This window comes from Drosophila grimshawi, unplaced genomic scaffold (assembly GCF_018153295.1).
Source record: "Drosophila grimshawi isolate 15287-2541.00 unplaced genomic scaffold, ASM1815329v1 contig_311, whole genome shotgun sequence".
In the NCBI taxonomy this organism is placed as follows: Eukaryota; Metazoa; Arthropoda; class Insecta; order Diptera; family Drosophilidae; genus Drosophila; species Drosophila grimshawi.
Genome location: NW_025063098.1, coordinates 10,896,324 through 10,921,413, shown reverse-complemented (window position 1 = coordinate 10,921,413; position 25,090 = coordinate 10,896,324). Strand labels below are relative to the sequence as shown.

Genomic DNA, 25,090 nt, shown 5'->3' with positions numbered 1-25,090 from the left:
ACGGCCAATCAACTCCTAAAATGGACGCAACAATGTTTATGCAACTGCAAACTTGCAACTTGCAGCTCCTCCTCCATGTGCGTAAGTTTTATGCTCCAACTATAAATTGCGAGTGAACGAACTTCTGGACGCAACACCCTACAAAGTGTGGCCAGCATGCTGCCAACCGCAAATTGTGCAGCTGCTAACGATTTGCTAACTATATACACATGTATGTATATATATATATATATATATATATATATATATATATAATTGAATTGTATTTTTATACCCTCAACTCATTGAGGATGGGTTGAAGGGTATATCGGCGTTGTGTAAATGCATGCAGTAGAAGGCATTCTTGATCAGCATCAACAGCCATTTCCTTTTATAATAATAACTTACTCAGTTCCGCGAATATCGATGCGGCGGAATATTCCATAGGTCAACTTAAAAATTTCATAAAGATAAGCATGATAATCAAAGCGAGTGAAACAATAATAATAAAAATAATGGACAATAAAACCTAGATTATAATCGATTTATCAGCAATGTTCAGGGTATCTTCTAGTCGAGCTTTCTCTCTACTTGAGCTTTCTTGTTTCTTATGTTTTTTTTAGAACCATGCTAAAAAAGCAATCTGTTGATTATAAAAATAGAAAAGTGTTTGAAAAATGTTATTTTAAATTTGACTATAGCTTTTATCTTTGGCGATTTGATTATTTGTGTTTTTGGATTGGAATGTGTTTATTAAATAATGGAAATAATGACATTCTTTCTTCACTTTAGGTTATTTTTATGACACTAACATCACTGACAGGTCCAATTCCACTTTACCTCCTTATATTATCCGCACATTAATTTGGCAAAACGAATACCCATTAAGTAGTCAAATAGAGGAGTTAAGAGCGACCTGTTCCCAAGGCAATTTATGTTCCATTTGCTCTCAAGCGCCAGTCGTATAAATCATGCACTGAGTCTGAATCTGAGCCAGAACTCTCTGTCTCGTGTCTATTGTAAGACAGCGCATTGCAATTGACACCGATTGAGATTTATTTCAGCAATCTGTCATTCTCTCAGTCGGTCAGTTGTTAGTGACAGTAGCATTATGATCTTGAGGTGCATATCATTCAATCTGTTTACAGTTAATGCATTTCCTATATACTGAGATTTCTGGAACAGCAGCTGTCCGACTGTGTATAAAAAAAAGCATGTCATAAATAACATGAATTATGTATGCGATTAATGCCGCTGATTGCAATCAGAAGTGTGACTTTTGAAGAGATAAAGAATGCGCTTTGTTACTTTGTTTGCCAGAGTCAATCAACGAGACAAAGAATCATATTTTATAGACTCTCCAGGTATCATCCGACTATAATATAATTGCGTTGCATTCGAACCCGTCCAAAGACAACGCCCATAACACACCCTAGTAGTTCTTGCTCTTGCCTTAAGCGTAGCAATTCAATTAAGGCATGGCTTTAATCAACTTGTTGACCTTTTTAGCAATAGTTTTCTTAACAGTGCTTGCTTCTTGTCGGCACTTGTTATTTATTTATGAAATTGCTGCAGTTTATGACTTAATGGCGTTGGCGGTCCTAATCTGCCATGATTAAAAAACCAAACCTAAAACCAACAACTTTTAATGCCACTTGTTGTTGTAAGTGCTGTTGAGCCTTATCAGCTGAAAATAAAAATGCCCCAGATTGTTGCTTTTCCTTTATGAGATAATAAAGTTGACAACATCAAATAGCCAACCGAGCTGAAGAGTGCAGGAGCTGTATGAATAGTGTGTATGTAGTCAGTATATATATACATATGTATATCTATATGGATATACTGCCTGATTGCCCAGGCAATCATCTGGAGCTAACGAGTCAATGGCAAACAGTTAAAGCCTCTGGCAATGTTTACTTTTGGCAATAGGCAACGAACGCAGAAATCTTAAGCAGTTCCCAAATCCCAATGCATAATAAATAGCAATGAGTTTGCTAGATTTAAGTGGCCAGATTGAGTTCTACCTGAACTGAGCCGATGGCTCAACTTGACAAACACCACTTCATAAAAACCCAACCACAGCGGGTGTGAAATTTCACGGCTTAACTCTACGATCTACCTGTGTGTTGTGCGTGTGTGTGTATGCGTGTGTGTGTCTTTAAAATACGCAGCTGGTGTCGCAGGACAAGGACACACATATATCAAGGTGTCACTATGCAACTGTTATCCTATGGGCGGTCCCATGAAGCCCAGTGCAAGCGGTAGTTAACAAACACTTGCCAAAAAATATAAGTAAAACCTCATTGTTAAGATTGTGCTAAACCAAAGCGGCAAAGCGGCAAAGCGGCACCTAAAAATGCCGACACTTGGCTGACCTTGCTCTGACACACAAAACTTGACAGGCTGTAGCAAAATCATTGGCTCAACCTCGAGTATCTGCCCGAAACCCGCTGCGCTCCACTTGAAGCGAGGAGCTGTAAATTGTACTCTATTCTATTCTATAGTTTTTGCTTAGTTTGGCCACCCGCTGCGCCTTTGTTTAGATGCCCCTGGCCGAGGCAGGTGCAATTCTATAAGAGTCATGATCTTTATCTCTATTTCTAGCCTTGCCTGCCTGGCTGCCTGCCTAGCTCTATGATTTTGTACAATGCGATTTGCGATTTGCAGCATTCGCATTTATTCTGCCTGAGATAGCACAGATGCTGCTGCTTTTCCAAACAATATCCATGGGTTGATTTGTCTGTGTCTGTCTTTTGTCTGTGGCAGTAGAAAATGTTTAGTTCGTATGTGAACAAATTGTGTATTGTTTGCGGGATGAGATTATTTCAGGTATGTAATTGCAACAAGTAACCGGAAATGCTTTCATCCAAGCCAACACATTTGACAGGAGTAACATATTTTATATATAAAATAATTGTTGAGCAAACCAAGCATTTTTTGTTCTGCATCAAAATCTCTGGCGTATTTACTCAATGCACAATCTTTTATTTAAATGAAAATGTTCAACGAATGTAAGACACAGCACCCACAAAAAGAGAGCCCCAACCCATACCAAAACCAGTGGCGGCACAGTGCCGTACATAAGAATAAGGTCATGGCTGTAGTGTGTTCTGTATGCGATTTATTTAAAATGGCAGACAACGTTGCCGTGTAACGGTACCAAGGGGCAATCGCCATGAAGTCGCCTGTCAACAAGTACGCCTATTGATTTATACAAATTGTTGCATTCAACCAACAAACTCAACAAACATACAATGAGTGGATGAAAGGAAGAGCATAACTTATGCACATCGGCAACAGGCAATCTACTCCACACGGCAATTAATTTGCTCCAAGTGGTAGAGTAACAAAAACAAAAACAGAACATCGGTTCCTCAACAAAAAACCAGGAGAGTGCAACAAAAATAACGCAGCCGCCGCCTTCGACTTGGACGCGGGCTATTTAAAGCCGCCTCTAATTGAAAGCAAATGCAAAAGGGCTTGGCCTGGTCTTCTCGTTACAGACGCCTCATTGCTCCACCCTGCACCACCAACCAACATCTGTACAGAGTCGTAGTGGGAGTTGAACACCGTGAGAAAAATTTGTCATTATATTAATATAAAAATAATTAGCTAATATTATCATCATAACTAAAAGAATTCGCGGCTTATCTAATTGAAATCAAGAAAAAGAAACCATTTTAAATTAAAGCTTTTCATAATTATCTATTTAGACAAGCAATCATTTGAGAGATCTAGTAACGTTCAGAAATTCAAATTTACTCATATGTTACACCTTTCAAATAGGTTTCAAGATAAACCCCAATTAGCTTGCTAAAATACTTGCAATAGAATCATAAATATTTAGACATTTCTTCGAGTGTACTGCACCCCTTACGGGACACACTTGGAAACAAAGCGTTGCCTGTTCTGCTGTATGCCTCATTTAAAACTGCACTCAAAAAACATATAAAAAAATAAACAAAACATTTTGCACGACACGACATCGTGTTGCTGCCACTCGGCATAGACTGTCCGCATGCTGAGAGCTGCTACATGCAACATGAATTTTATTATAACTCGTTGCCATGTCTATTTACATAATGAGGCAGGCTAATGAAGTTGAAGACGATTACCCTGTTTGGACAGGTTTCCTTTCAAATTTGGGATTCAAAATTGGACCACACGCACAACCTTTTTTTCTTGCTTTGTTCTTCGATGCGATCAGAATCTGAAAATCTGATGTTGGTTTGAAAAACGAAAGTCAATAGATGGTGCAGACAAAGCACTTTTAAGATCCCCAATCTCCTGGGCGCCGGAGCGGAGATGCAGCTGACTGGTTGGCCACACAGAATCGCTGTTGAATGCTTTGCTCTGCAGTTAAATGCCGGAAATCTGAGCGGCTCCAAAAGTCCACAATTGTCAGAGGCTCAAGTGCTTTTCACGCCAGCTGCAAAGAGTCGTGTCAAACAATGCGGCTTTGTGGCTCAGACCTGGAACTGTAAGCGGTATCATAGTTGCCGACACCACACCACACCTCACCACGCCATTGCCAACCACATCCCCCATTTGCCTGGGCCCCAGGCGTGGTGCGACGTGACGTCCTTTCATTGCCAGCGGGTCTGGCTCTCAAGTTACAATTTCTGATTTCTGATTCGTTTTATTTTTATGTAGTATGTCGTGTTTCTGGCTGCAGCGTGTCTGTTGTTATTTATACTACAAACCGACTGTCTGCTAGCTTATAAATAATTCAGACAGCACCCTGGTAGCCCTATACCCGCTGGCTATATTGCAGTTCGTGCAGCTTGAACTTTGACATCCCTCCATCAATTTCAATCAGCTCGACTACACGTCTCTCATGTGCTATGCCAAATGAATGGAGCTAGTGTCTACAGCTTTTAATTGCATTTGCACCTGCACTGCTGCTTGATTAACTGCAGCAATACGAACTCAACTGAAACGTGTAAGTTATGCAAAATTATTTTTGACATGGTTACTAGGCAAACACAGCAGCCGGCAACAACACCACCACCACCATGCCAAGGAGGATGCCACTCGACGATTTTATCTCAAGCCATTTATGGTGCTATTTCTGCTTGCGTTTAACCTAAATTTAAGTTGTTGCTGTAACTGGTTGGTAACAGAGGCGCACAGAGAGGGAAAGAGGTTGCATTGCATGGCTTGTTGCAGTAACTGCAGCAGCAAGTGCTTGTTGCATGAATTGTCTTAGCAAAATTTTCAAGATTGCGCTAGGTGAAAATTGAGGTGAAAGGCAATTTGTGCTACTGTCGAGTGATTTGTTTCGCACTCAGCTGAGATAAACACGGAACGTGATCTATATCTATAAGATGTTTTCAGAATTACTGCTACTGATTTTGTTCCAGATCTAATTTAACACAGATGCGCTAAATTAATTACATATTTTGTGATGAGAAATATGCTAAAGTAAAGTTTATTTAGTAATTTAGCGATAATATCTTGCTATCAGAGCGTTTTATGATCACTTTATTTAAATTACGATATATTTGATCTCTTGAGTTTCTCAAAAATGCACTTCAATTTTTATGATACTCAAAAAATAATCGTTTACTCATAAAATGTATTAAAATTTCTTAACGTTGTCCAATTTAAATTGAGATTTTTAAATGAAAGCGTTTCCTTTGCCAAGTGCAGACAGTGGAAAACATTTTAATTGAATTGTGCTGTGTTGTTTTTGGTGTCTTTTTATGTGTGCTAATGTGATATGGAGTGTGTATGTGTGTTTTGGGTCTCTTATTTCCAAGTTTGTTTGGTTTCGGTTTTTCATTTTCATTTTTATTGCCTCTCGCTTCGATTCGTTTCGTTTCGTTTGGTGTAAGAGTTAAATGCTTCGCACAAAAAACAATTGAGAATTGTTGTATTATTCAATTATGCGCTGGCACTAAAACAAAACACCGAAATCACACACAAAAGAAAAGTTGAAAAACTTCAAGACCGAGTTTGAAGGAAAATGTATACACAAATAAATTGTGGCATAAAAAAGTTTACTTGCCTCTTTCGTCTTTCGTCTACGTCTATTTCTTCTCTCTGTCTACGACTTCGTCTACGGCTTCGTCTACGGCTCCGCCTCCGTCTCCGTCTTGTTTATCAATTAGGCACACATTTCGATTTGAAATACGCGCAGACGTTGAAGAAAAGCATTAGTAATGCATTTGCCATATCCATGGATCGTTTGCCCTTTTTACACTACACTCAAAAAAACACATACGCCATAGAATGTAGACAAACGGACTTCACTTTTTTTACTTCGAAATAAATTGCATAATGAATTTTGCATATTTCGACTAGAAACATAAGCCGATTATCGAATTTATAATACATTATTTATTCCTCTCACACGTTAACGACAACGGAAACTTTCAGTTATATTGGAATATTTCCATTTCTCTGAGTGTATACATGGGCAGCAACAGTTCTCCTTCTCCAAATCCACTTCTGGCCCTTGCGCTGCCCCCGCACTCACACTTCAGGGAGCTGCCGCTAATCTGTTTATGGAGCTTGCCAGCTTTTTGTAGAATATTTATGCCCTTTTACCCGGATTCTATAAATGTCTTGATGCACTGCAACCGCGGCAGGCGTTGAAACTTTACCGTGAAGTGTTACAAATTTTATGGAACTGCTGCCTGCTGCATGCTGCAACTTTCCTATCCCAAATGGGGCATTTTTAATTGAGTTTGGCATTTTTTCGTTGGCATTATAATTTTTCCAACAGATGAGCATTCATATTAAATGCCTTTGGCCATGATTGAGAAACGCATCACACTCCCCTCTCCTCATTCTCTCTTCCTTCCCCCCACTTGAAGCGCACACATTTTTCATCATTCAAATGGAAAACATTCAAATTGAGAGTCGTGTATTGAGTGCCATTTTAATTGGCCTTGTGTAACCATTCATAATAACTGGGGTGACTATGAGTTTGTGTGTTTGTGTGTTTGTCTGTGAGTATATGGGCTCAGTTTGTCAATTGTCAATGCACAATTTTGTCGCCTGCTCAAGTGTCGCATTATTTTTTGTTGTTTTTAATATCTCTACTATAATATACATTTTTTTACGACAGCGAAAAGTTATAAATATAAATTTTTGTATGCGCTGTTGATTGTTATATGACTATCAAGAGATCGACAGAGAACTACCCACACTCCACCCTCCCTTCTAAACTGTACTTGTGTATTTAAGCGGGGAGTTTGGTAGACAAGTGGCAAGTGATGGCTGCCGCTTTCGGGATTTGCATGAGAGAAATCAATTGAGATTCCTCACTCAGCATCTGCGGGCTGTGTGAGACAATAAGATATAACAGGCTTTGCCCTGGCCGTACCCCCTGCCTGGTATTGAAGAGGCACACAAAACAAATTCGACTGCATGTCCAAACAAATACAGTAAACGCTGCATTGTTGACACAACCCATCCTGCCACATAGCAAATCCTTGGCACCATCATTATCACCATCATCAAAGTGCGCGACGACATGAGTTCGTCAAAACGTCAAAAAGCCGCGTCTGCTTTTTTCCTCTTTTATTTTTAGACCTTCAATCTCATCAGCTGCATGACCGGAGACGCTGATGGACGTGCGCCTAGACTAGAATACTCCCTCCGTACCCGTTCGCGTTCACGTTCCCGTCCCGTTTCCAGCCATATGGTTTTGAGCACGACCTCTCAGCTCTCGAGGCGCGGCGTGTGATAATTTCCCGCTGTCTCTGGCATCATGTTTCCTCTATTGTTTGTGTTTGTGTTTGTTGTGCTCTAGTTTTGATGATTTTCCACTACAAAAGGTCCTTGTGACGCCTCCTGGCGCCGTTTGCTCTCAACTCTTGTGTCATGGCATTTGTGTGTCTGCTTTTATGACTTCTCATTTCGCGTTCCAAACATTTTCACATTTATATATATTTGTGTGTGTTTATATGACTGCAGCGCTTATCAGAGTCGTTTATCAATTGATAAAACATTTTGCAGCTATTTTTAAAATACAGCACGACTCAGCAACCAAGAAATCCCAGATAGGCCAACAAGTAACAGTCCACGAGATAACAATGCACGATTAATAGATACCGTGCCGTATAAAAATTTAATATCTATAGATGTCTCATCAGGAATACATGTATATAACAGGATGACAATTTCCCAATTGTTTTTAACAGAAATAAATTCTACAGAGTAAGCGGCTCATTAGTCGCTTAAACTATCAATCACTCATAATTTCGTTTGGGTTAATTACTTTACTGGAAAGAATGCTCACTCCCATGTTCGACTACTATAATTACCAATGCTTGGATGTCCTAAGGGCATATGCATTAGTCTGCAAGTCATTAACGCCTTTAAGACATTGATTAGGCACTTCTTTCCCAACCTCCGACATTTTCATATATAATTCCATTTCAATTTTCATTGCTAATGATTGTGTTTTCCGCATCAGGAATCGAATTAGCGCAAAAATGGCACGAACCATATGGTAAATTTCTAAACAAATTGCGAATAATACAAAAATACCTAATTTAAATAAAATTCCTTAAAGACGATTTAATTACGATTGAGAATATGAAGAGTGGCAAATGATTTTCGGTAAACAGATGTTCGACGTTTGAAATATAATAAAACTGATTCTCAAACACAGAATTTTGAAATAAAAATACCTTGGTAAATATTAAAGAAACTATAGTTAATGCTATATTGATTTAATTTATTGAAGAATATTTATTTCGTTATTCATCAATAATAATATTGGAACTTTGTAAAGGGAATCTTTTTACTTTTAAATTATTTAATCCCTTTTTCACCTCATCTTTTTTTTAAGTCATTTTCGTTAACTGTGACTCAGTGGCTAATGGTGATAAAGACAACAAGGAAATAAGCCAAAAGGATAAGAAGTCTGCTTGTAAAAGAAATTATACAACTTGCCAACTTTTCATCGAACTCTGTGTTAAACGTTGCGTACTATAAAAATAAATTTAAAAAAAAACTACTTTATGATATCGAAGATTTAATACCCTTCCAATCATATTAGTTTTGTTTCGTGACTGATTTTTTATTTGTATTATGGATGAAAATCATACCATAATAAAATTAGATCTAGCTAAATATGAAACAAAAACACCTGAATATCCTTGCAGTCATTATTTTTATTTCGTTAATCATATTTTGAATTTTATGTATAATAAATCAAAAACAATTCCCATGGAGGTAACTTCTTTTTTTAAGCATAACATAATATAATAAAATATGAATCAAAAATATTTTTAAGTCAAATGAGTTTTTCAACCAACTTTAACTAATTACTTTTTCCCTGAAGTTTATTCCTGATCGCAAATTTATATGGGATGAAGAAAATCCATTCAACAAAACCATTTATTAGGATACAAAAATAAGGGAAAAAGCCATGATGCGTGTGACATTTTGGAAAGGGTCTTCCTGCATATGCAGAGACAGCAATATCGACGTCGCAGATCTCTCTCACTGTTTCCAGCAGGGTGGCTGGTCGTGTCTGGATGCTGCTAAGTCTGGCAGCAGTGGCTAAAATTGAAAGATGCTTTCTTCTTTAAGGGGGCAACCGAAATTGTTTGTGCTCAGACTTATTGTTTTGTTTTATGTTTATTTTTCTCTCGTTGCGCTGTTGGCCATGTGAGTGGATGAATACGCTTCGAGGTGACGCGACGGCCACTTGTGCCCCCCGAGTGTGTGTGTGTGTGTGTGTGTGTGGGTATGTGTGTATGTGGCGGGGCTGTGTGTGCTGCCCACGCATGTGCGAAATGTCTTAAAATGTATCTGCAAGATACAACAAGCCAAAACGACTGCTCTGCTGCATGTCTGACATCTGCTCTGGCTGTTAATTAGACGCGTCTTTGCGCCTTTTACAACAGTCAGCTCAAGAACTCGTACGCCAACATATAATGGACAGAGACCTAAATCTGTATCACATAGTACTTAATTTATGAACTTGCTAATTTTAGCACTGCTCAGGGCCATTAATATATCAGCCATCAGTCATTGGGCAAAGATGCCGTCGAGATGCTGTACTCGAGTGTTGCTTATAGTGCTTCATAGTCTATTCGATACTTACACATGTACTTGCATCTTATCAAGCATCTGACTGAGAGCATAGCCAAAGCAAACAACAATGCAAGCATCCTATATATTTATCAGGCTAAAGCATTTTCTTTGCCTTAATTATGGGCTCAAGTTGTCAGCATTTTGAGTTTGAAACTTAAGCCCATTAGAGACACCTTTCAGTCAGCGACAGAGTTTCACTCGTTGCGGATTTGTCTTTGTCATGCTTGTTGGCCGTGTTCCTAACTTTTGGGAGTGCCCCCCGTACACTCATGTGTGATACATGTGTTGGGGTTATATTTACAGCTCAGCTCTATGTGTGTTAATCGTCTGCGCTTACCTATACTTAATTGTTTCTTTTCTGGAACTTGTGTATTTGCAGCACACATTGGTGACTATTTTCCTGCCCTTAATGAGTTTTCAACTCACACTGTGATACGCCCCCAAGTGCAACATGGACGCACTAAGCGCAGCCTGCAAGGCACTCTGGATGCAACGGTAAGTAATTGGAGTAGTTATTAGAAATTAAAATTATGAAAACTATCCACGCAAACCAAAAAATTATCAAATATTTTAGAATTTGTACCCGAATTTCCACAAAACTGAGTGGGTGTGCCTCAGATAAGCACAGAAAACAAAGCTTTTTAATTAGTTGCACAGAAACGAGATACTAAATAATATAAATGATATTCATGCCACGCCATGTCCTAGAATTAAACACATTCGCACCTGGGAAATTGGGTGTGTGGATGGATTGGCGTGTGTCCACATACTTTGCATGTCAAAACTTAATGAAGCCATTTATAAATCAAATTGAAATCTTTTTAATGGGTTTATCTTGCTGTTTGCTGGTATTCCAGGATGGTCTGCATGCGCCGAGCTTATCACTGAGCTACACGCACCAAGGACAACGCATCCAAATCGAACTGCAGCGCAACGATCGCCTCCTCCCCGAAGCCCACTTCCTGCGCTATCAGAATGCCAGCAACCAGCTGGAAGGCGACTCCGGCTATGTGGTGCGCAATTTTACCAAGACTGACGTTGATTTATGCCATTATCAGGTGAGTTTGTTAGTGTGTGTGTGGTTTTATGGCTCGTTTTCACAATTATCTGCAACTCACCAGGGACACATACGCGGACGGCCAGATTCAAGAGTGGCACTAGCCACCTGCGATGGCGCACTGAATGGGGTTGTCTTCGATGGCCAGGACACGTATTTCATTCACCCACACAGCAATGGCAGCGGACGGCTGCAGGATGACCATTATCTGCTCAGGTGAGTTACGACAGAAACTAACGGACAACGAAGAGAGAGTTAAATAAAGAGTTTCTTGCAGAAATCAGTTACAGCGCTCCGCAGTCAATATTGAAATCGTTACAAAGATATCCCTTCAGCTATTATTAACTGCAAGCACTTTAAAACCGAAACAAGAATATGTTAAATATGGTATATTATAGTCCAATTCAAGTTTAACATAAATTATAATAAAATCTTGACTTTTTTCCAATATAAAACTGCGGCAATTTTCAATTTACTTTTCTCAGCACTTACTATTTCTATTAATTTGAACGCATTCACCTGAATGTGGAAATATCACGCACACACATCTTATAGAAAGGTCGCTTATTCCACTGTTGCCAGTGGCAGGGGCAGGGCAAAACTCCGGAGTTAGCTGCCTCAATGTTTGCCTTATTTGCGTTCAATAAACATTTGCTTTATTAGTCTGCCCATTTTTAGTTGCCATATCTGAGTCTTGAGGCCCGCCCGTTTACGACTCGCACTTCCGTTATTAATATTTGTGGCCGCGGAAATATCAAATTACTCAACAAAAATATATATTTATTTTCTTGTTTGGATAACAGACACGCGGACATCTTGCAGCAGAATGCCACCTGTGGCTACGATAGCCATACTGACAACCACAGTCCACACGAGCAGAGCGGGATGGAACATAAGCAGGAGCAGGAGCAGGAGTCAGAGCAAGAACCAGAGCAGGAGCTGAAGCAGCTAAAGCTGCCACATCGCTTGGATGGCGGCGAAATCAAACGCATGCTGAGACGCCAGCGACGCCACACGGATGAGAGTCAACTGATACGTGGTCCATACAATGCCGACAAGTATTCCAGCTATGTGGAGCTGGTGATTGTCGTGGACAACAAGGTGTACAAGCATTTCGGTGAGAATACCAAGCGAGTGCATCAGCATTGCAAGGATCTGGCCAACATTATCAACGCCGTGAGTAGACTGAATCATCAGCAGCAGACAAGTTGATTAACTAATCCTTGATCCTATCGCTTCTTAGCTCTATGTGCCGCTGAACATCTTTGTGGCTCTTGTGGGAGTGGTCATCTGGAATGAATCAAATGAGATTGAGTTCTCCAGTGATGGCGATGTTACCCTTCGCAACTTCCTTAATTATCGCAGCACCAAGCTGGTGGTGGAGCATCCGAACGACAATGCACAGCTGCTGACCAAAGAGACATTTGCAGGTGGAGTGGTGGGCAAGGCCCTAAAGGGACCCATCTGCACGTATGAGTTTTCTGGCGGAGTTAGCATGCAGCACAGTCAGGTGTTGGCCGTGGTCGCCACCACAATGGCTCACGAGATGGGACACAATTTTGGCATGGAGCACGACTCGAGCGATTGTCATTGTCCGGACGAGAAATGCGTGATGGCCGCCTCGAGTACGGCTGTGGTGCCGGTGCACTGGAGCAGCTGCAGCATCGATCAGCTGACCATTGCCTTCTCCCGTGGCATGAACTATTGCCTAAGAAATAAACCCACCAAGCTATTCGAATCGCCGCAGTGCGGCAATGGATTCGTAGAGCCCGGCGAGCAGTGCGACTGTGGTTTGCCCACCCACTGTGAGAATAGCTGCTGCAATGCCCACACCTGCATGCTACACAGCAATGCCTCCTGTGCCACGGGCGAGTGCTGTGATCTCGACACATGCAGACCCAAGCTGCCGGGCAGCGCTTGCCGACCCTCGGAGAACGAATGCGATCTGCCCGAGTACTGCACCGGCGAGTCGGAATACTGCCCGGCAGATGTGTTTCGTCGTGACACGGAGCCATGCGATAATAATCAGGCGTACTGCTTCCAGGGCACTTGTCGGTCGCATGCCAATCAGTGCCGCATTCTGTGGGGACCGACAGGCGACAACTCGGTGCACTGCTACGAGAAGAATGTGGAGGGTTCCCGGCTGGGCAACTGTGGCTACAATCGACACAATAAAACCTTTGTGAAGTGCTCGCGGGAGCATGTTCATTGTGGAATGCTGCACTGCATCCATTTGAATGAACGTTTGGAGTTTGGCATGGAATCGGCCGCTGTATTATCCCATTCCTATGTCAATCACAATCGAAAAATTGTTGCTTGTCGCACGGCATTGGTTGATCTTGGTCTGCAGACCATTGATCCTGGACTGACGCCCAATGGCGCCAAGTGTGGCGAACACAGCATGTGCGTCAATCAGCAGTGCCTGTCTGTGGCGAGTGTGCGCCAACAGGGCATGGGTGCCACCTGTCCCGACGACTGCAACGATAACGGTGTCTGCAACAGTCGGGGGCATTGCCACTGCGATGTAGGATTCGGTGGCGAGTCATGCAGCAAGCCCGGACACGGTGGCTCCGTGGACAGTGGACCAGCCACAGATCCAAGCAGTAAGTATTTTTGATGTTAATGGGAGAGATCCTATTGTAAATATTTCTACTTTTTAATTCCCTTTGAAATGTCTTCGCCTGACTCTTACTAATAATTCTTGGTTTGTACTTACTCTTTGCAGGCAATCTGAGCATCTCGCGTTTCCTGTACATTCTGTTCTTCCTTGTGTTGCCCCTGTTGTTCATCGGCTGGTTGGTTTATCGCTTCGTGTTGCGGGACAACAAGCTCTTCGCCGGTGGAAAACTCGCTGAGAATATGTATGTATCGACGTCCACGTCCAGCAGCAGTAGAAGGAGCAGCAGCTGCAACAGTAGCAGTTGCATCTCGAATCCAGCTTTCTGTGCCGCCGCCGTCTCCTCCTGCTCTACAGCTAGCTCACCCAGCACCACTTGTTCTACGTCTGCACCACCCCCACCACTAAAACTATCAAGTACACAAACTAACATTGCAACCGCCACAATTACTAACATACACGCCACATTGCCACGTCTCAAGTCCAGTCCGGGCAATCCGGCAGCAGTGCGTCCGCCTGCCATGCCCAAGAGTCACAGCAACAACGAGGTGAAGCATGCACCTCTTTTGCGTCGCAAGCTCTCCACGACACAACTTGCGGCTTTTGAACCAAAGCCACCACCGCCAGTTCCATTCCACAACAACAATAACAACAAAAACAACAAAAACAACAGTAATAATACTAACACAATGCGACGCAGGCTGGACATTACGGCTCCGCGTCTGCATGCAACCACAAATCCATTGGCGCTCACCGAGGGTGCCCACTTTATACAGAGCGACCCTGCGAGGTTTGCCAAAAGCTAGCAATACAAATTGCAACAACAATAACAACCACAACTAATAACTATACCAATAACAACAACACTGCCCCACTCTTTGAGCATGTTAAGAAAAGAAGACTTTTCATTTTGTGTTCTCATTTTACTTTTGCTTATTGCATTTCTCATTTTTCCCATATTTTGTGTTAAGTTTGCTTATCGGAATGTTTATGCCATTATTTTTAATTAATTTCAGTTTAAATAAAATGTGACTAAATGTTTATTTTTAATGGTACTTGTGCATTGGTCTTGGTCTTGTATGTTATCTTATATTTTTTATATATTATCTAAGCATGCTCAAGCGCCCATATATAAGAGGATACAAAAATATCTATATTTAATACAAAACAGAGTTTGCTTTAAAATGAGCAAAGAGCGACTTATTTTTATGATTAATATTATTTTTTTGATTAACTGTTTTTGTTTAAGTATTATTAATCTTCAAATAATTGGATCCACAAAAAAAAGTATTTTTTGTATTGTTGAATTGCACATCCTAAATTATTCCCACATCATTTTAGTAAAAGTAATTCGTAATTCAGCTGCATATACAACAAAAGAATATTTTTATTTAATCATTTTACACCATTTATTGATATTTATTGTTTTAAAGATATTGATTAGTTTACAAATCCCAGTTGTAAATCCTGGAGCAAATATGGGCAGCTTAAGCATTTTGTTGTTGCATGTTTCTCTTGTTTCTGTTAACTTTATTCAGCTTTCCCCTTCGGTGTTGGTTTTTTAATTGCACTGCTTTGGTTTTGGTATGTAACACAAATAGAATATATATCCATCTGAGCCACACTTTGATCCAGTAGCACTAATCCTGTGCTTTATCTTTGCAGCATGAAAACCGCTAACGCCATTAAACAGCCAACTTCGCGCAGTAATCAAAATGGAGGCGGTCCACCAGGTGGTGCAGGTGGCCCAAATGCACTGCCCAAATCGACTCCCAGCAGTACGGACGACATGAACTCGGCACTGCTAAAGTCACCGAGCGATTCGAGCGACGCCGCCGGTGGAGCTGCCAATGCGCCGAGCATGTTTGGTAAATTCAAAGGATTCACGCTGCGTCCACTGAACAATGCCAGCTCGCCGGCGAGCAACTACAGCGGACCCAATGTGGCCTTTGTGCAGCCGACGGTTCAGCTGGAGAGCAATGGAGTGCCACAGCGATCGGCTCCGCCACCGCCAGTGGTCAAAACGCCCGAGCAGACGGCAGCAACGAAAACAAAAACAAGCAATACATTGCCACGTGCGGCACCAGCATTGCCACCACCGAATCCCGGCTGCACGGCACGTCCGATCATATCCAAACCGACACTCGACTCCAGTACGCTGACCATGGTGCCACTGAAGGGCAGCACTGGAGATCTATCGCCGACACGCTCAGCACCGGCGCCGCCGGTGCCGCTGCATGCGGATCCCAAGCTGAATATGAAGCGAGATGGAACCATCCGCCGCTTTGCCTCATTCCTCAAGAAGGAGGACAAGACACCGCTGAAGGAGAAGACGTACATTGATCGCGAGAGATTGCGTACGCTGGAAATATCGGCACCGATGCCAGTGCCAATGCCGCCACAGGCCGAGTCCTCCAACTCGGACTCGGAGACGACACCGCGCGAGGAGGAAACCAAGAATCTGGTAAAGCGCACACAGTCCATGCGTTCGCCCACCAGAAAGACGCAGCCGCAAACATTTGGCTCCATGCGCTCACCGCCCGGAGCAGCGCGTCCCAAAAGCATAGTGACGAACTCAACCACCACCAATGCCGCTGGTGGCACCCGACCCAAATCACCACCACCACGTCCACCGCCCGTGATCAAGAAGACGCTGTCGACAACCTCATCTGGTTATCAGCTACCAGTGGCCACCGCTCAGACGACCGTCGAGAATAATTACGATGATTGTGAGTTCATCGAGAAGCCATTGCGTGCATCCAGCGATGCCATCTACTCGGTCATTGAGGAGATACCGCCGGCGGCACAGACGCTTAAGCGTAGCGATCTCGTTGCCACCACCAGCAGCAGCACTAGCAGCGATATGGGCTTGCTGGGCGAGATTGTCAATGAGTTTGAGAAACTCAATGGCGGTGATTCTCTTTACTCGGGCAAACCCACAACACCAGAAGCAGCATCAGCAGCAGCACCACCACCACCAGAGGTGGTGGTTGAGGAGCAGACTGCAACGCCCCGAAGTCCACAGCGTCCGGCTCCACCGAAGCCGGCAGGCAGCAATCGAAATAGCAGCACGGAGGACAAACCGCCGGCAGTGACGCCCACTTATATGCGTGCCACGACCCTAAATGCTCCTGTTGCACGTGTGGCACCCACACGCTCCGACATTTCGCCATCGCGCGCCTTCTCCAGCTTTAAGCCAGCGCCAGCAACCAGCTCCTCCAGCAACAACAGCAGCAGCACCACCACCACCACTACTATCAAGGCAGCACCGACTCCCGCTCCAGCTGCCCAGACGACGCGCATTGGTGGCGCCGCGCGTCCCAAGTCCTTTACGCGGACTTCGAAAACACTGCCCAATGGCGTGGCAGCCACGCCCTCGGCCACCATACAGAAACCCAAGCCATTGTCGGCGAAGCCATCGTTTAGTGGCGGACTCGCGAAGCGTGCCCCGGGAGCAGCTGCATCCGCAACTGTGGCAACCGCGCCCACGCCGCCCACCGTGAAGGCGTCGTCGAATATTGCGTCGCTGACGTCACGTTTTGAGCAGCGAAAGTAGACAACATATGACTTTCTATATATTAAGTTAGGTTAGGTACGAAATAATTTAATTTTGGCACATGTCGTTGATATTCATTCCCCCGCCCCTTCTAGTTAGCTCTATAAGGCGTTGCTTAATTTATGTGCTTTTAAGTATCTCAATGACTAATTTTAAGGCTCAGTGTACGAAATTTTATTGATATCTCTAGTAATATATTACCCATTATAATTATATATATATATATGTATTTTAATTGTTTATATACATATATATATGTGTGTATCTGTATATGCTAAATGCTTTTGTAAATAAAAACCAAAGAAGTCAAATTGTCACAAAAAAGAACGCGTAGCTAACAAAAAGAAAACTCAATGCAGAATAGTCCACAGTAATCTTAAATGTGTAATGTTATCATGTTGTACAGTTGTAAAGCGCACTTGCGATATTTAAAAATAAATAAAGAATTAATTCGACATTTATTCAATTCGGCAGATGTTACTTTCTACCTTTGACGTTCAGTTCAGTAAAATCATATTTAAATAATTTGCGCTGGGGAAGCACAGCTTTAATATTTTGTCTGGCAGTGGAAAAATGTACTCATTCATGCAGTTATCGGTCTGCCTATTATCGATAACAATTTGAATTTACCTAAAATAAAGCACAATTTTAAGCAACTGTTCTTACACATTTCAAAACACCATTTTCTACTGACTGTCTTCCTAAAAGGAATCTTCACTCAGTCACTCAGGACTGTCGTCTTGGATTTAAAGCAAGTAAATTTAAAAAAAAATGCAAAGAACTCGTACGTTTGTGAACTCCATGTAATATATTACTCATAAATATAAATGAATTTGTAGTTGACTTTCAAAAATTCGCGAAAGCGTTACATGACAGAAAACTGACTGCTTGGAAAGGATATGAATTTGTTCGACTTATCGATAACTATTCATCAGGCCTGTTATTGTGAATTGCCTCTGGTTACTCTTATTAGCTCGCAATGGGATTAAATTGTCAGTTTCTTTTCAATTGTCGTCGTGTCGGCGCATTGTGCGGCTTTGTTTCCGGTCTTATCTTATTAATTTGCCCACGCTTATTTCTGTGATAAACAACTACGAGTGTTAAACTGAATTGAGTTATTTTCCATAAAATTGAAACTTATGCAAAGATTAATTAATTGAATTATATTTTATAAATTAAATTCGCTAAATCATTATCAATTTCCAATTTCTACGAACAACAAACATAACCGTTTTTGTTTCCTTAAAAACCGATAACAGCTTTTGTTTATTTCCCGGGAGTAAGTGATTGTGTGTGTTGCAAGTTGCAATTCTCGTTCTTCTTGACAACAACAATAGCGGCAACATTACTGCAATTGCTCTAGATTCTTAAGATTCGAGCGAGACAGTAGAAAATGCCTTTTCCTCTTTCCCATTTAAAATTACAGTTGCAGCAACAACAGCTGCCGTTGCAGTTGCCATTGCCGTTGCCTTTTGTCCTGTTGTTGCTATTGCTCAACATATGCTTGCAACAACACATCGTTCTCGTCACAGCTGACAACGCGGAGTCAAAAGGTGAGTAACGCAACTCTGCCAACAAACTTCGCATATGCAAAATCTCATACATGTAATATGTAAGGAACATATGCAAAGAAGCAGGCTTGGAGAAAAGGCGCAAGTTGTCTCAGTAATGGTATGCCAATGTGTAGGGATTCTATATAAACTAGGAGAAGCCAATGGAACAATGATCTACTAGGTCCCAGGGCACACAGGCAAAGAAGTGACTGATGTTCTATCCAGGAAAAACCCAGTTCATCAACACCTCTTTTGGAGGTAGACAAACATTAAACTGCTAAGACACATAGCTGTCAAGAATGGCCTTAGTGATTGCCTTGTTTTTTTTAATAGTGGAAAGTTTAAGAGGATAAAAATCATACATTTGAGTTCCACATATTCTTTTATCCTTTTTTCTGTCTTAGATTTCAAAACTGTATGTTTATCAAGTAAACCTTTTTAACTTTTCAAGATGTTCATTAAATACATATTTTAATCCAAAAACCACAAAGAAACAAAATGCGGGCAGCACCAAGTGCTAATTGAATTAACTTCATTTATATGTATATATTTGGATATAGTTAAAGACTCGCAGTACCTGCTTAGATATTTACTTTCAATCAGTCTATTCGCTTTAAAGAGCATTATTTTCATTTGGGCGTTATTCGTAACCGTTGTGAATAGAAGCAAAATTGTAGTTAAACTGTTTATTACCAAAACCTAATGTACTAATTAATCGGGTGCCAATGTAAGTGCCATGCTCTACAACACAAATAAAGCAATACCCAAGATGAATTCAATGTAATCACTTGCGGAAGTTGATAAAAAAAAGCAGCTATATAAAATTTAAATATGCATAGAAGCAATTCATAATAGGGAGTTGGGGTTTTGAAATTATTTCAAAATTAATAATAATTTAATATAACCTTTGTTTAAACACACACAAAATAATAATAGTATGTCGAATGTTGATTCCGGTCTACAAGGCTATGGAATCTTCGGCATGCCTAAGATAACCGTTACTTTCCTATTTTAAAAGAAAAATTATATATATTGAACTTAACTTTCGTAATTCTAAAAATCGCCGTTACCACTACTAAATAAGTAAAATTGTCAATAATTATAATCAGAAAACACTTCAAGTGGTATTTTTAATTACTCTGAACCAGCTTAGCTTAGTAAACAAATAAACTATATTATATAAAAAGGTATTGTTTGGCAAGCATAAAAAAAACAAAGCTTTTTACTCTATACACACCCATGCACACATACAGAAACGCACACACCTTGTTACAGAGGACACAGAACAGTGGTTAGCTCAGGTCAGGTAGAGTGTATGGTTATGGATAGTAGTGAAGCGGTTAACAGGTAAGGTGGGGCTACTTAGTCAACTGCGGTTTCAATTATGAGTCAGCAGGCGCCTTGTACCTGTGGGAGCTATTACTTTTATAATATAATTAAATTTAAATAATGTTTATATATATATATATATTTATAAGTTTATATATGTGCCTATGCCTTAATCACGGCGTGAAATAGTAAACACCAAAACATATTTCACAAAAACATCACATATTCATGATATTTTCTTTAGTGCGAACTAAACTACTGCTGATTTTGAACTTAATCTAATATATTTGTGAGCTCAAGCAAAGCTAAATGATTACGAAGTATACAAATCTAAAATGTCAGGGGTATTTAAGAGTGTGAAAAATATGCTATGCAAAGATGAAAAGTATTATCTCGTATTACATATAGCAGCTTTTGCAACAATCATTTTTTGGGTGCCTGTTGACTGTCTAAAATTAAAAATGTTCAACTTGTTGTTCAAATTGTGGCACTTGTGTATTTGCAGCACACATTGGTGACTATTTTCCTGCCCTTAATGAGTTTTCAACTCACACTGTGATACGCCCCCAAGTGCAACATGGACGCACTAAGCGCAGCCTGCAAAGCACTCTGGATGCAACGGTAAGTAATGGGAGGCATAATTCTAAAAGCTATCCAAAACATATAACAAATTGGAACCTGTTTATCTGTTTCCAGGATGGTCTGCATGCGCCGAGCTTATCACTGAGCTACACGCACCAAGGACAACGCATCCAAATCGAACTGCAGCGCAACGATCGCCTCCTCCCCGAAGCCCACTTCCTGCGCTATCAGAATGCCAGCAACCAGCTGGAAGGCGACTCCGGCTATGTGGTGCGCAATTTTACCAAGACTGACGTTGATTTATGCCATTATCAGGTGAGTTTGTTAGTGTGTGTGTGGTTTTATGGCTCGTTTTTACAATTATCTGCAACTCACCAGGGACACATACGCGGACGGCCAGATTCAAGTGTGGCACTAGCCACCTGCGATGGCGCACTGAATGGGGTTGTCTTCGATGGCCAGGACACGTATTTCATTCACCCACACAGCAATGGCAGCGGACGGCTGCAGGATGACCATTATCTGCTCAGGTGAGTTACGACAGAAACTAACGGACAACGAAGAGAGACTTAAATAAAGAGTTTAAAGTTTGCACTCCCTTCAGAACTAGGAAACAGTTTCTTGCTGAACAGCGCTCCACAGTCAATAACAGTCAATAACCCTAACAATCAAAGCTTGGGGTTACTTGTTGCAAAAACTTGTAAATAAATAATATAACAAGTATGCTATAATTATAGGGTAATTGAAATCTTTCTAAAGGTATCCCTTCAGCTATTATTAACTGCAAGCACTTTAAAAATCGAAACAAGAATATGTTAAATATGGTATATTATAGTCCAAGTCAAGTTTAACATAAATTATAATAAAATCTTGACTTTTTTCCAATATAAAACTGCGGCAATTTTCAATTTACTTTTCTCAGCACTTACTATTTCTATCAATTTTAACGCATTCACCTGAATGTGGAAATATCACGCACACACATCTTATAGAAAGGTCGCTTATTCCACTGTTGCCAGTGGCAGGGGCAGGGACAAACTCCGGAGTTAGCTGCCTCAATGTTTGCCTTATTTGCGTTCAATAAACATTTGCTTTATTAGTCTGCCCATTTTTAGTTGCCATATCTGAGTCTTGAGGCCCGCCCGTTTACGACTCGCACTTCCGTTATTAATATTTGTGGCCGCGGAAATATCAAATTACTCAAAAAAATATATATTTATTTTCTTGTTTGGATAACAGACACGCGGACATGTTGCAGCAGAATGCCACCTGTGGCTACGATAGCCATACTGACAACCACAGTCCACACGAGCAGAGCGGGATGGAACATAAGCAGGAACAGGAGCAGGAGTCAGAGCAAGAACCAGAGCAGGAGCTGAAGCAGCTAAAGCTGCCACATCGCTTGGATGGCGGCGAAATCAAACGCATGCTGAGACGCCAGCGACGCCACACGGATGAGAGTCAACTGATACGTGGTCCATACAATGCCGACAAGTATTCCAGCTATGTGGAGCTGGTGATTGTCGTGGACAACAAGGTGTACAAGCATTTCGGTGAGAATACCAAGCGAGTGCATCAGCATTGCAAGGATCTGGCCAACATTATCAACGCCGTGAGTACACTGAATCATCAGCAGCAGACAAGTTGATTAACTAATCCTTGATCCTATCACTTCTTAGCTCTATGAGCCGCTGAACATCTTTGTGGCTCTTGTGGGAGTTGTCATCTGGAATGAATCGAATGAGATTAAGGTATCCTACAATGGCACATTGACGCTGAGACACTTCATTAACTATCGCAGAACAAAGCTGATGGCAGATCATCCCAACGACCATGCACAGCTGCTGACCAAGGAGAAATTTGCAGACAGCGTGGTGGGCAAGTCCCCTAAAGGATTAATTTGCTCGTATCATAGCTCCGCCGGTTTCACCAGGCTACACAGTCCGGTTCTGGCAGTGGTTGCGACCACAATGGCGCATGAGATGGGCCACAATTTCGGAATGGACCACGACACGGACGATTGCCGCTGTACGGACGAGAAGTGTTTAATGGATGATTCGAGTACGGCCGTGGTGCCGGTGCACTGGAGCAGCTGCAGCATCGATCAGTTGACCATTGCCTTCTCGCGTGGTGTGAACTATTGCCTGAGGAATAAACCCACCAAGCTATTCGAATCGCCGCAGTGCGGCAATGGATTCGTAGAGCCCGGCGAGCAGTGCGACTGTGGTTTGCCCACCCACTGTGAGAATAGCTGCTGCAATGCCCACACCTGCATGCTACACATCAATGCCTCCTGTGCCACGGGCGAGTGCTGTGATCTCGACACATGCCGGCCCAAGCTGCCGGGCAGCGCTTGCAGACCCTCGGAGAACGAATGCGATCTGCCCGAGTACTGCACCGGCGAGTCGGAATACTGCCCGGCAGATGTGTTTCGTCGTGACACGGAGCCATGCGATAATAATCAGGCGTACTGCTTCCAGGGCACTTGTCGGTCGCATGCCAGTCAGTGCCGCATCCTGTGGGGACCCTCGGGCGACAACGCGGCGCACTGCTATAAGCACCACAATGAGCAAGGCTCGATAATGGGCAACTGTGGCTACGATCTACTCAATGATAGCTTTGTGAAGTGCACGCCGGAGAATGTTCTATGTGGAATGCTGCAGTGCATCCATTACAATGAGAAACTCGAATTTGGCATTGAATTTGCTGAACCATTTCAGTCATATGCCACCGAATACCATAATGTATACGTCTGCCATACGGCGTTCTTTAAGTTCGGCCAACAGATCATCGATCCTGGGATGACGCCCAATGGCGCCAAGTGTGGTGATCAGAAAATGTGCTACAATCAAACGTGCCTGGCTCTGGAGCGAGTGCGCCAACTAGGCATGGTTGCCAGCTGTCCACAAGACTGCAACGCCAACGGTGTCTGCAACAGCCGGGGGCATTGCCACTGCGACGTAGGATTCGGCGGTGAGGCATGCAACAAACTCGGACTCGGTGGCTCCGTGGACAGTGGACCAGTCACAAATCCAAGCAGTTAGTATTATCTGTTATAAAGAGATCCTTTTGATTACGTTGGTCTAATAGTAGAAAGTGCATTGATATATTGATTAAGTTTTCAGATCTTTAAATTTAACCATTCTATATTTCATTATTATATTTTCTCCTTGCAGACCATCTGAGCATCTCGCGTTTCTTCTACATTCTGTTCTTCCTTGTGTTGCCCCTGTTGGTCATCAGCTGCCTTCTTTATCGCTGCCTGTTGCTGAAAACCAAGCCTTACGCCTGTGGAGGACTCGCTAAGAATAAGTACGTATCGAAATCCACGCTCAGCAGGAAGAACAGCAGTATTAGAAGGAGCTGCAGCCGCATCAGTATTAGTGACATCTCGAACCCAGCATTCTGTTTGGCCACCGTCTCCTCCGCAACAATTACTAACACACACGCAACCCTGCCACATTTTAAGTCCAGTCCGTGCACTCCTATCGCAGTGCATCCACCTGTTATGCCTAAAAGTCACTCCAGCAGCGAGTTGAAGCATGCGCCTCTCTTGCTCTCAACGCCACAACTTGCGGATTTCGAACCAAAGTCATCACAGCCAGTCCCATTCCACAACAACCATAATAATAATACTAACACAATGCAATGCAGGATGGGCATTGAGGCTCCACGTCTGCATGCAACCACAAATCCATTGGCGCCCACCGAGGGCGCCCAATTTATGCAGAGCGACCCTGCGAGTGTGCCCAAAAGCTAACAATACCAATAATAACAATAACCACAATAACCACAACTACAACAATACCAACATACACAACAAAACTGCCCCAATCTTTGAGCATGTTAAGAAAAGAAGACTCTTTGCATGTTGCGTTCTCATTTTACTTTATATGTTATCTTATATGTTTTATATATTATCTAAGCATGCAAAAGCACCCATAGAATAAGGATACAAATATATGTATTTAATAAAGAATAGAATTGGCTTTAAAATTAACAAAATGGAGCAGCTAACTAGTATTTTATATGTGCAGCATGAAAACCGCTAGTGTCATTAAACCGACAACTTCGCGCGGTATTCAAAATGGAGGCGTCCCTAGATCATTGCCCAAATCCACTCACAGCAGTATGAACGACTTAAGCTTGGGAATGCTACAATGTCTAACAGCACGTTGTGGAGAGCGACACAACCGATTTTCGGAAAATCCAAACATATATAACCTGACGCTGGACTCCTGCTGAAGGCAGCACTGGAGATCTATCGATTACACGCTCAGCACCGACTCCCAGCTGAGTGTCGAGCTGGATGGCATCATACGCCGCTTCGCCTCATGCCTCACGAAAGAGGAGAAGCC

At 42.1% G+C, this 25,090-nt stretch overlaps 2 protein-coding genes across 2 annotated transcripts in view; both read left to right on the top strand.

Moving 5' to 3' along the window:
- LOC6564121 (disintegrin and metalloproteinase domain-containing protein 9) overlaps positions 1 to 17,474 on the top strand; it is a 34,726-nt gene extending 17,252 nt beyond the window's left edge. Inside the window, exons 2-8 of the mRNA XM_032736822.2 lie at positions 10,418 to 10,533; positions 10,896 to 11,096; positions 11,160 to 11,311; positions 11,899 to 12,271; positions 12,339 to 13,698; positions 13,821 to 13,956; positions 15,378 to 17,474. Of these exons, the coding sequence (XP_032592713.2) occupies positions 10,418 to 10,533; positions 10,896 to 11,096; positions 11,160 to 11,311; positions 11,899 to 12,271; positions 12,339 to 13,698; positions 13,821 to 13,956; positions 15,378 to 17,268 (4,229 nt within the window). The 3' untranslated portion in view covers positions 17,269 to 17,474. The remainder of the gene's footprint in view (positions 1 to 10,417; positions 10,534 to 10,895; positions 11,097 to 11,159; positions 11,312 to 11,898; positions 12,272 to 12,338; positions 13,699 to 13,820; positions 13,957 to 15,377) is intronic.
- A 1,135-nt stretch (positions 17,475 to 18,609) lies between these two features.
- LOC6564122 (zinc metalloproteinase-disintegrin-like berythractivase) lies at positions 18,610 to 24,706 on the top strand. Its single transcript, XM_001989647.2, has 7 exons — positions 18,610 to 18,821; positions 20,656 to 20,771; positions 20,847 to 21,047; positions 21,111 to 21,262; positions 21,972 to 22,344; positions 22,412 to 23,771; positions 23,909 to 24,706. The coding sequence occupies exons 1-7, from the start codon at positions 18,662 to 18,664 to the stop codon at positions 24,490 to 24,492; spliced, it is 2,946 nt and encodes a 981-aa protein (XP_001989683.1). The 5' UTR covers positions 18,610 to 18,661; the 3' UTR covers positions 24,493 to 24,706.
- The last annotated feature ends 384 nt before the right edge of the window (positions 24,707 to 25,090 follow it).

Bases quoted from the DNA above. Each gene is read 5' to 3' on its own strand.
- LOC6564122 (XM_001989647.2), top strand. From the start codon at position 18,662: ATGCCTTTTCCTCTTTCCCATTTAAAATTACAGTTGCAGCAACAACAG. The intron at 18,822-20,655 runs GTGAGTAACGCA...GTGTATTTGCAG, and splicing joins TGACAACGCGGAGTCAAAAG to CACACATTGGTGACTATTTT. The intron at 23,772-23,908 runs GTTAGTATTATC...TTCTCCTTGCAG, and splicing joins ACCAGTCACAAATCCAAGCA to ACCATCTGAGCATCTCGCGT.